The sequence below is a fragment of the Mobula birostris genome, chromosome 32 (genome assembly GCF_030028105.1).
Source record: "Mobula birostris isolate sMobBir1 chromosome 32, sMobBir1.hap1, whole genome shotgun sequence".
Lineage (NCBI taxonomy): Eukaryota > Metazoa > Chordata > Chondrichthyes > Myliobatiformes > Myliobatidae > Mobula > Mobula birostris.
Genome location: NC_092401.1, coordinates 3,501,493 through 3,514,105, shown reverse-complemented (window position 1 = coordinate 3,514,105; position 12,613 = coordinate 3,501,493). Strand labels below are relative to the sequence as shown.

General features: G+C 41.3%; 1 protein-coding gene across 1 annotated transcript in view; it reads left to right on the top strand.

Annotated features, from left to right (window-relative positions):
• LOC140191245 (ras GTPase-activating protein nGAP-like) overlaps positions 1 to 12,613 on the top strand; it is a 122,479-nt gene that overhangs the window by 35,976 nt on the left and 73,890 nt on the right. The window contains exon 3 of the mRNA XM_072248467.1: positions 3,174 to 3,246. Within this exon, the coding sequence (XP_072104568.1) occupies positions 3,174 to 3,246 (73 nt within the window). The remainder of the gene's footprint in view (positions 1 to 3,173; positions 3,247 to 12,613) is intronic.

Here is a 12,613-nt window from a genome sequence, read left to right as displayed (position 1 = left end):
ACATTCTTCCAAAAAAGGGGCAAACAGAATTGAATGCAATATTCCAGATGCCACATAACAAGAGTTTTATAAAGCTGCACCATAACTTTCCTGACTCTTAAACTCAGTGACTTGACTAATGAAGGCCAGCACATCATAAGACTTCTTAACCACTTTATCACCCTGTGCAGCCACATTCACTGAGCTCTGGACTTGGACTTCAAGATCCCTCAGTACATCAGTACTGATAAGGGTCCTGCTGTGAACAGTTCCTTTGTATCTCCCAATCTGCAACACCTCACACGTGGTTGAATTAAACTCCATCTGCCACTTCACTGCCCATATCAGCAAATGATCCATATCTACTGAACCCTTTCATTATCTTCTGTACTACACACAACACCACCAATTTTGTATCTTCTGCAAACTTTCTCAATTTTTTTGCTTCTCAACATCCCAAGTCATTTCATACCAAGGCATCAAATGAAAGACAACATTCTGGGGAAATATCACCTCCCTCAAAAAGAAGGCACAGTAGTGCCTCCGCTTTCTATGGAGACTGAGGCAAGCGAGGCTTCCTCCACCCCCACCCATCTTAACTGCCTTTTACTGGAGCAGCATTGAGACTGTCCTGACAAGCTGCATCTCCGTCTGGTATGGAGACAGCCCAGCGTCAGACCGCAAGTCCCCACAGTGAGAACAGCTGAGAGGATCACAGGGGTCTCCCTATCATCCACTGGGAACGTTTATCAGGAGCGCTGCGTACACAAGGCCCTTAGTATTATTAAGGATCCTGCCTGTCCATCCGACATTCTCTTTGGCTTTCTACCATCAGGCAGGAGACTCCGATGCATAAAAACAAGAACTGAACTTGCTGCTACATCACATCAAACTGTCACTGGTTAATCTGTTCTGAACCTTTCAATATTTAATTTATGTACTTTAGTTTGATATTTATATGTGATTCATCTGTAGATTTTATCCTTACCTTCATAAGTTATCATGTGTTACGTGTTCTACTGTGCTTTAAACCCTAGTTTGGAGAAACTTTGTCTTGTTTCTATATACATTATATAATTGAGATTTGGTTTGTCACCTATGTCATGTACCCCGTGACGGGAATAAAGAACCAGCAGAGATGGAAAACACTTTGGAGTCCAGTATTGCTATAAACTAATAATATTTATTAATAACTATGCAATACAGTAATATAAATGTAGATCAATCAAACAGGTTAGCAATGATTATATATATAAGTATAACAGTAAGTGTGGAAATATACGTATGAAAAACCAAGCTTCTTTAGGTCTAGGGGTAAAAAGATACAGTCTTACGATGATGAGTAAAGTTCAGTTCAGTTCAGTTCGTGGTATTGAGTTGAGTAGTGATGGAGAGAGAGAGGGAGAGACTTAAGCCTTCAGGTGAGCTGACGCCATCAATCTTCTTGTTGTCCTTTGAAATCCTTTAAAAGTCACCGAATGTGACTTTAACAAAGGGGACCGGTTTCCTGTGGTGGAGCTATCACCCAGGCGAGGGTGGACACATGGACAACTCCCCACCAGTCAACCCCTTTTCTCTTTCCACTGCAAGAATGATGGAGCGATCTGCCTGATTGATCCTGCAAAACCCACTTTTTCTGCTGGCACACCAATGCTTATTCAGTGTCTAAAACATGCGTCTGAGGTCTATCATCTGACCTCCTATTTTATCTTCCCATGCTGAGCATCAACTGTCACACAAATAACTCCTCCTTCCTCTCTCTGTGTAAGAAATCACAAGCAGACGAACTGTCCTTGAGAAGTATCAACAACCCGCCGAAAATCATAACATCGAGTGTCCATTAAATAACGTGGCCTTTGGTCACCATAGCAACTTACGAGCTGCTCAGTGCTATCTCCAACTCAGCAGAAATCCAAAAGTTACCTACAGTGCCTTAAAGTGACAGTCCAACAGTTAGTCTTCGTCTCTCTCTCTCTCTCTCTCTTTCAAAACAACATGTCGGTGTTAAATAACTCTCTCTCTCTCTTTTCAAAACCACAGTTAATAGGGGTAACCGAGCACAGTTCGTAGGGGTAATTCAGGACTCCGTCACACCTAAAACACTCGGAAACTTCTATGGATGTACCATGGAGAGCATTCTGACAGGCTGCATCACCGTCTGGTGGTGGGGTGGGGGGTGCTACTGCACAGTACTGAAAGAAGCCGCAGAAAGTTGTAAAATTAGTCAGCTCCATCTTGTGTACTAGCCTTCATCGTATCCAAGATGAGTTCATGAATTGGTGCTTCAGAAAGGCGATGTCCATTATTTAGGACCCCTATCACCGAGGAATGCCCTCTTCAATCTGTTACCATCAGGAAGGAGGTACAGAAGCCTGAAGGCACACACTCAGTGATTCAGGAACAGCTTCTTCCCCTCTGCCATCTGATTTCTGAATGGACATTGAACCCACGAACACTCCCTCACTTTTTTAATATATATTATTTCTGTTTTTGCACTGTTACTAATCTATGTAATGTACGTATATATATTTACTGTAATTGATTTAGTTTTTTTCTCTCTATATTATGTATTACATTGAACTGCTGCTGCTAAGTTAACAAATTTCATGACACATGCCAGTGATAATAAACCTGATTCTGATTCTGACATTAGTTAAAAACAGTGAAACTATTATTACTTGTAGTTAGTAGATGGCCTAGCCAAATTATTGATAACTACCTTTTTTAAAAATGCAAACACGAGGAAATCTGCAGATGCTGGAAATTCAAGCAACACACACAAAAAATGCTGGTGAACGCAGCAGGCCAGGCAGTATCTCTAGGAAGAGGTACAGTCGACGTTTTGGGCTGAGACCCTTCGTCAGGACTAACTGAAAGAAGAGATAGTAAGAGATTTGAAAGCGGGAGTGGGAGGGGAGATACAAAATGATATGAGAAGACAGGAGGGGGAGGGTAACTACCTACCTTTGTTGTGAGTGTAATTAGTGGTGATGAAGGAAGTATTAAGAGCAGTTTAGCTGTGTTAACAATATAATGCCTAGAAGGAATGCTAGCAAAATTAGTAGCAGCTACATTCATCTTCAGTGAAGGTAGCAACAATTATCTACTGTGATAGTGATATATGTTTGTTTCCTACTGTATAGTAATGTTTACTTGCAACTGTTGAAACCTTTCTGGTCTGCTTGTGTTTGCAGAGTGGCTACAGATCACGGCTCCGTACGGGTAGTTCAATGTCTGAGGTCAGCCTCACCCCGTCACACAACTGGGGTAAGTGTCTTTTCCCCCTAGCTCATCTTTAATCTCCAACCTCACCTCAAACCCCACCCTCATCCAAATCCCCTCCCTCACCCCAATCCCCACCCTCATCCAGTCCCCACCCTTGTCCAGACCCCACCCTCGTTCAATCCTCACCTTCATCCAAACCCCACCCTCACCTCAATCCCCACCCTCATCCAAACCCCACCCTCACCTCAAACTCCAGAAGGGCAACTCTGAGAAATTTACCTCTGCACCGTCAGTCCAAATATGTTGTCATACTACACACATCACACACGTCACACACACATACATGTACACACAATACATGCATGTGGCATACTTACACACACAGAACATACACACACAACATACTACATACAAAGCACACACACTGAGCACAGATACATAGAGAACACACATATACAGCCCACATATACACAACACACATACACACAGTGCATATATACAAAAAGTAAGCACACACAGCACATATACACACACAGCACAAATATCCACATAGCACACATACACACAATGTCACACATACAGTTATCATACACTGGCCATACACACTCACACACACACAGACACAGCCTTTCACACATACGGTATATGTTCATATTCAGTCTCAAACACGGCAAATATTCATAACATACGTGCCCATATAAGCTGAGAAAATGCATAAAGCATATACACATGCACACAGATGCAGACCCATGATGTATATAGACACACATATACAACATGACACACATACAGCCAGTCACGGACGCATGTGCACATTGATATACAATTAAGCATACATACACAACACAGATGCTTTCTGCAACTCCTCCCAGCTGATCATCAGGGTAGCCTCCTACCGAAAAGGACAGAAGGAATGAGAAATAAACAACAGGAAGAGAGTGGAATGAAGCTAGTGAATTCCGTGTTCGCATTGGGCATAGACAGAGAAATAAAAAGTAGGGAAAAATATTAGATTAAGAGAAAAGAAATGAAGATGGCAGAAAAAACAAATGTGATGCTTTGAAATTCTCCCAGTAAGTTTTAAAGCTTATTTGAATCAATTGTGATTGTGGCTGGGCAAGTACAGTTTAGCTCATGCTGAAAAAGTGTGCCGAGCAACATGTTGATCTTGAGCATTTCAGAGAGCAGGTCAGTGATGACACATTGATTTGCGTCTGGGGCTGGACTTACATGTAGACAAGACTGAGAAGGGTTTCTGTATCCAGTACTGAAGGATGTGAACGATCTTGATGGTGTTTACATCCAAGCCGGCTGTTTCATCATTTCACATCCCATTTTTACAATTTTAGATTTATATAATTAGCTGAATTTAAATTTCCAACTCAGCCACGGTGGGATTTGAACTCTTCTGTCCAGATCTCCAGCTTATGCATTACTAGACAGTAAACATAATTACTAATTCTGATTCCCGTTCCCATTCTGATATGTCTGTCATGGCTTCCTCTTGTGTCAAGACGAGGCCACCCTTAGGGTTTAGCAGCAAGATCTATATACTGTCTGGGTAGCCTCCAACCAGATGGCATGAATATTGTTTTCTCCTTCAGGTAAAAAGATGATTTTTCCTTCTAAGATGATTTTTCCTTCTACTCCTCTCTTCTTCTATTCCACATTCTGACCTTTTGCCTCTTCTTGCCTGCGTATCACTTCTCCCAAGTTCCCTCCTCTTTCTCCTATGGTCCATTCTCCTCTCCTATCAGGTTCCTTCTTCTCCAGCCCTTTGCCTTTCCCACCTACCTGGCTTCATCTATTACCCTCCAGCTAGCCTCCTTTCCCTTCCTCCATCTTTTTATTCTGTTGTCTTTCCTCTTCCTTTCTGGTCCTGAAAAAGAGTCTTGGCCCAAAACATTGGTTGCTCATTCATTTCCATTGTTGCTGCCTGACTTGCTGAGTTCCTACAGCATTTGGTGTGTGCTTTGGATTTCCAGCATCTGAAGACTTCCAGCAAACATAATTCCTACATCACCAAACCAAGAAGAGTGAATTAGGACCCCCCCCCCCCCCCCACCCCGCTCGCCATCTAGGCCATTCTCTTTTCTCACTGCTGTCATCAGGAAGGAGATACAAGAGCTTTAGGTCCCACACTATCAGGTTCAGAAACAGTTATTACTATCCACCATCAGGCTCCTGAACCATGAGACCATAAGACACAGGAGCAGAATGAGGCCATTCAGCCCCTTGAGTCTGTTCTGCCATTCCATCATGGCTGATCACAGATCCCACTCAACACTGTACACCTGCCTTCTCACCATATCCTTTGATGCCCTGACCGATCAGGAAACTATCAACTTCTGCTTTAAATATACCCACGGACTTGGCCTCCACTGCAGTCTGTGGCAAAGTATTCCACAGATTCACTACTCTCTGGCTAAAAAAAATTCCTTGTTACCTTTATTCTAAGAAGCTACTCCTCAAGTTTGAGGCTGTGCTCTCTAGTTCTGGATACCCCCACCATTGGAAACACCCTCTCCACATTCACCTTATCTCATCTTCTCAACATTTGGTGGGTTTCAATGAGATTCCTATCCCCCTCCCCATATTCTTCTAAATTCCAGTCAGTACAAGCCCAAAGCTGCCAAGCTCTTGTCATATATTAACCCCTTAATTCCCAGAATCATCCTCGTGAATTTCCTCTGCACTCTCTCCAATGACAACACATCAGACTGCTTAATTCATGTTGACACAACTGTATTTCTATGTTATATTGACTATCTAGTTGTACGTAATATTTATTATAAATTGCTATAAATTGCACATTTAGATGGTGATGTAAAGATTTTTACTCCTCGTGTATATGAAGGATGTAAGTAATAAAGTCAATTCAATTCAATTCCATTCAATCCCTTCTGAGATATGGGGTCCAAAACTGTTGACAATATTCCAACTGCAGCCTGATTAGTGTCTTATAAAGCCTCAGCATCATCTCCTTGTTTTTATATTCTGTTCCCCTTGAAATACATGCCAACATTGCATCTGTCTTCTTTACCACAGACTCAACCCCTAAATTAACCTTCTGGGAGTCTTGCACAAGGACTCCTAAGTCCCTCTGCACCTCAGGTGTTTGAATTATCTCCCCATTTAGATAATAATCTTCACTATTATTCCTTTTATCAAAATGCATTATCTTCATACGATCCACAAAGTTTGCCATAAAGCCGGGAATTCCATTATCTAAATCTTGACAAACAATGTGAAAGGTATTGGTCCCAATACTGACCTCTGAGGAACACCACTAGTCACTGGCAGCCAACCAGAAAAGGTCCCCTTTATTCCCATTCGCTACCTCCTGCCTGTCAACCATTCCTCTATCCATGCCAGTATCTTTCCTGTAATGCCATAAGATTTTACCTTATTAATCAGTCTCGTATAGCATCCTATCGAGCACCTTCTGAAAATCCAAGTAAGTGACATCCTGTGCCTCTCCTTTGCCCATCCCACTTGTTGCTTTCTTGAAGAACTAACAGATTAACAGATTTGTCAGGCAAGATTCCCCTTTACAGAAACCACGTTGACTTTGACTTATTTTATCATTAGTCTCCAAGTACCCCGAAATCTCATCCTTAATAATAGACCCCAACATTTTCCCAACCACTGAGTTTAGGCTAACTGGCCTATAATTTCCTTTCTTTTGCCTTCCTCCCTTCTTAAAGAGTGGAGTGACATTTGTAATCTTCCAGTCCTCTGGGACCATGCCAAGATCAAGTGATTCTTGAAAGATTAGGAGTAATGCATCTGTTATCTCTTCAGCAATCTTCCTCAGAACTCTGGGATGTAGTCCATCTTGTCCAGGTGACTTATCCACCTTAAGATCTTTGAGTTTGCCTGGCACTTTTTCCTTTGTCATAGCAATGGCACTCACTCCTGCTCCCTGACACTCACAGACCTCTGGCACACTGCTAGTGATTTCCACAGTGAAGACTGATGGAAAGTACTCATTAAGTTCATCTGCCATTTCCCCCATTACTACCTCACCAGCATCATTTTTCCACTGGTCCAATATGAACTCCCACCCCTCTTTTACTCTTTATATAACAGAAAAAAATCTTTTAGTATCCTCCTTGCCCTCATATTTGGCTAGTTTGCCCACATATTTCATCTTTTCCATTCTTATAGCTTTTTAGTTGCCTTTTGTTGGATTTTAAAAGCTTCTTAATCATTCAACTTCCCACTCACTTTTGCTACCTTAAATGTCCTTTCCTTGGCTTTTTTGCAGTCCTTAACTTCCCTTGTCAACCACAATTGCCATTTGAGAACTTCTTCCTCTGTGGGACAGATCTATCCTGAACTATTCCCTGAAACTTCCGACCAATCTCTAATTGCGCCGCGAGTTCGTCCACCTTACTCTGAATGCTGCGCACATTTAAATACAACATCTTCAATCCTGCGTTCTTCACCCTTTTCAATTTTGCCTCTGTTGTACAATTTAATTCTTTGCTCTGTCTGCATTTGTACCCAGTCATTGGCATGTCCTTCCTTGCATTCATGTTACATAAATCATTTACTTGTAAACCTCCTGGCTTATCCTCAGCTCTGTCATACTGGTTCCCCTCCCTCTACAGCTCTAGTAAACCTGCCCGCAAGAATATTGGTCTCCCTCGAATTTAAGTGCGACCCATCCCTTTTGTACATGTCCCACCTGCCGCAGAAGTGGTCCCAGTCATCCAGAAGTGGAATCCCTGCCCCCTGCTCCAGTTCTTCAGCCATGCATTTTATCTGCCACTTTATTCTATTCCTATCCTCACTGTCGTGGATAATTTCACTTACCTCAACAATGAACTGATTCCTCAACCTATGGACTCACTTCCAAGGTCTCTACAGCTTGTGTTTCAGTATTATTTGTTTATTTGTTTGTTTGCTTATTTATGTATGTATGTATGCTTGTAACAAATAAATACAATGGAATCAATGAAAAATGGGAGACAGAGATTGACAACAACTGACGAGCAAGAGAAGACAAACTGTAAATTTGTCACTCTTCATCTGTGTGCAGTTTTTCATTGATTCCATTGTATTTATTTGTTCTACTGTGAATGCCTGAAAGAAAATGAATCTCAGGGTTGTACATGGTGACGTATACGTACTTTACTTTGAACTTTGAACTTTCTCAGTCACAGAGTATGTGCAGGTCATACTGAATCCTGATTATGTAATACAAAGTCTTGCAATTGAATGCTCAACTTTCTGTGGTGAGCTCTGTGGCGTTACAAGCCCAACAAAACGGGAAGAATAAGACCAGAATGGTGCAATTCTGACAACAGCTGCAAGATTTTCAGTTTTGAATGCCTCTGCTTGCCTTTAGTTAGTTTTGCCATTAGGGCAGGAATTGGGATTGGAATCTGAATCAGGTCAGAATCATTGACAGATGTCTCGAAATTTGTTGACTTTGTTTCACCAGTACAATGCAAGATATAAAAAACACATAAGTTAAAATAAAAAAAATTAAAAAACAACACAATAAATCTTGCAAAAGGGGAATAATGAGGTAGTCTTCATGGGTTCACGGAAGAAGCTGTTCCTGAAATGCTGAATGTGTGTCTTTAGGCTCCTGTACCTCCTTCCCAAGGATAGCAATGAGAAGAAAGAGAGTCCTTAATAATGGATGCCATCTTCTTCAAGCACCACCTTTTGAGGATGTCCTCAATGTCCATTATTTTCATGGTGCATTACTAACAAAGGCCTGATTTAAGGATGAGAAAATCTGCAGATGCTGGAAATCCAAGCAACACACACAAGAGCTGGAGGAACTCAGCAGGCCAGGCAGCATGATTGAAGGTCTCGGCCTGAAGCATCAGCTGTTTTTCTTTTCCATAGATGCTGCCTGACCTGCTGAGTTCCTCCAGCATTTTGTGTGTGTTCCCATGACATAAGGATGTTTCAAGAGTAAGGTAAAGGCAATGAATGAGATATTGAGTTTGCTAGTCTATTTGAGGTAGATTTCTAAACTCAGCTCCAGCAAACTGAGTTCAGTCCTGATCTCTGCTATTGTCTATGTGGAGTTGCACCTGGGTGCTCCAATTGTCTCCCAAGTCCCAGGGTGGTATGTTATTTGGCATTCTCAACTACCGATAGTGTGTGGGTGAGTGGTAGACTTTGGGCAGAGCTGGAGAATGAGGGGAGAATAGGTTTTAAGGAACATTAGTGGAGAATGGGATGATTCTGTGAGCCGGTGGAATGAAATGGCATCCTATGTCATCAGGATGTATATAGAGATGGGTAGTTGGAACTGAGAGTGGAAATGGGGAGTGGGGTCTGAGAGAAAGTGACCTGTCTGAAGGTGAGCAGAGTGGTCAGAGCTAACCCATAAATATAAAAATGAAATGGCACTAACATTCTGAAATCTGTTACACATGATCAAAGAAGCTGTGCACACACACATACCTATCCATCTGCACACGTACACACAAGTACACGCAGACACTGACACACAGACAGAGAGTCACAATCATACACACACACACACACACACACACAAAGAGTCACAACCATGCACACACACAACCAAACTCTCATACAATACACAGACACACATACTGTACATACAAAACCATACAGTCACATACTCACACACACCACAGATGGACAGTCTCTCTCAGACACACACACAAAAAGAATCAGACACAGACTCACACACGCACAGACACAGCCGTATTCTCATACACACACACACACACACACACACACACACACAACCATACAAAGGAAGAAGTTCAAGGCTGTAGAGAAACTGTAGTCAATGTCCATATGGATAAGGCACCTGTTATGATTTGTAACTTCAAAGCATTAAATGAATTCAAAGGAAGACATGAGAGTATGGGAATGTGAGGTCTGGCTTCGAGTTTACTTGAAGTGAGGCGTGAACATATCATCTGGTAGCGTGATGATGTATGCAATTAACGTATTTTTTCATATAACCCATAATTAATTATTTAAACAAACAAGAATGTTTAATCAGTCAATATATATACAAAATTACTCAATATTACTGACATATTAAATGCACAGTAGCACCAGTACATGAAGAACTTGAAAAGCTGGTGTTGTACCCCTTAGAGCAGAGAAGGTGAAGGAGAGACTTAACTGAGAGTATAAAATTATTGCTGGATATCAGCAGAGGCTCCACAGCGGAAGTAACTAAACCTTCTCATTAGCATTATCAAAAGCTAAAGAGCAGAGATTTAGGGTAATGGGTAAAAGATTTAGAATGGATCTAAGGAGGAACTGTTTCATCAAGGTGTGGTTGGAACCTGGAACATGCTGTCAGAGTGGGTGGTGAATGAAGATAGTCTCATCTAGACATGTCTGGTACGGAGGCACCGATGCAGAGGATCAGAAAAAGCTGCAGAGGGTTGTAAACTTAGCCAGCTCCATCATGAGCACTAGCCTCCACACCACTGAAGACATCTTGAAAACGTGATGGCACAGTAAGTCATTAAAGACTGCCAGCACCCAGGCATTGCCCGTTTCCCATTACTGCCATCAGGGGGGAGGTACAGAGCCTGAAGGGGCATACTCGACAATTCAGACTTGAAATATTACCTTTGATTTTATTTCCACTGACATTGTCTGACCTGCTGAGTGTTTCCAGTACAATATTTTCTGGTTACATTTCAGATTTTAACTCAGCTGAATTGTCTATGTAAATATAAGTACTTTATTTTTCTCCTGCTGTTGGACGTAAATAGTTTATACTTCAGCCAACATCTATTCTGTACATATGAAACTTCATTTCTGTTCTTCATTCTATAATTACATGATGCAAATTTGCAAATTTGATATCTGTCTAAAACAATAAATAAGAAATTTTAAAGAAAAATTTGTAATCTATTCTTAAATTTTAATTAAGTCAAGGAAATAAATTACATTATATTTGAGCTGCAGTTTCAGTAAGGCAGATTTTGCCTGTGTAGTACAGGTTAATGCTTAATCAACAGTCGAGCTTCTTCCCCTCCACGATCGGATTTCTGAATGGCCAATGAACTCCACCGTCGGATTTCTGAATGGCCAATGAACTCCACCATCGGATTTCTGAATGGCCAATGGACTCAACCATCTTATTTCTGAATGGTCAATGGACTCCACTGTCAGATTTCTGAATGGCCAATGAACTCCACCGTCGGATTTCTGAATGGCCAATGAACTCCACCTTTGGATTCTGAATGGCCAATGAACTCCACCGTCGGATTTCTGAATGGCCAATGAACTCCACCGTTGGATTTCTGAATGACCAATGAACTATCAACGCCTCCTCACCAGTTTGCTCTCTTTTTGCACTACTTGTTTTTCTGTGTATTTCTTATTGTAGCTTATAGTATTTTTGCTGCAAAACAGCAAATTTCATGACATTTGTCGGTGATAATCAACCTGATTCTGGTTCTGACTAAATTGCTAGGGCTTAGAAGAGTGTGGACCAAGTGCTGGTGCATGGCGTTAGTGTAATTAAGTACCTGGTTTATGGTTTGGATGTGGTGGGTAAAGGGCTTTTCCAGTCCTGTATGTTTCTATCATTCTGGTGTATGAGGAGGAACTGGTTCCTTTGACTAGAGATCTGCATTCAGAGAAAACAAATGTAAGGTAATTATTGAAACAACCCAAGGACATAGAAGAGTCATGTCAAGTCAAAGTCAAAGCCAAAGTAAATTTATTATCAAGCTATGTACAATATATGTCATCATATACTACCATTTTCTTGCAGGCATTTACAGGAAAATAAAAAATACAGACTAACAATTAACCATTGTGCAAAAGAAGACAACTTTTGCAAACAAAAAAAGCACCAAGAAATCAAGTTGTAGCATCCTAGAAAGTGAGTTTGTAGGCTGAGGAATCAGTTCAGAGTTGAGGTGAGTGAAGCTATCCATGTTGGTTCAGAAGTTGTCTAGAAGCAAGGATGTCTGGAATATAAAAGCAAGGATGTAGTGTTTTGAGACTTTATAAAGCACCGGTGAGACCTCACTTAGAGTATTGTGAACAGGTTTGGGCCCCTTATCTTAGAAAGGATGTGCTGAAACTAGAGAGGGTTCAAAGGAGGTTCACAAAAATGATTCCAGGATTGAATGGATAGTCATATGAAGAGCATTTGATGGTTCTGGGCCTCTATTGACTGGGATTTAGAAGAATGAGGGGTAACCACATTGAAATCTATGAAATGGAGAAAGGATTTAATGGGGTGCATGTGGAGAGGATGTTTCCTGTGGTAAAAGAGTCAAAGACCAAAAGACAGCCTCAGAGTAGAAGGGCATCCTTTTAGAACAGAGATGAGAAGGAATTTTTTTAGCCAGAGAGTGGTGAATCTGTGCAATTCTTGGCCACAGGCAACTGTGGAGGCTTTTTTTAAAATGTATATTTAAGGTAG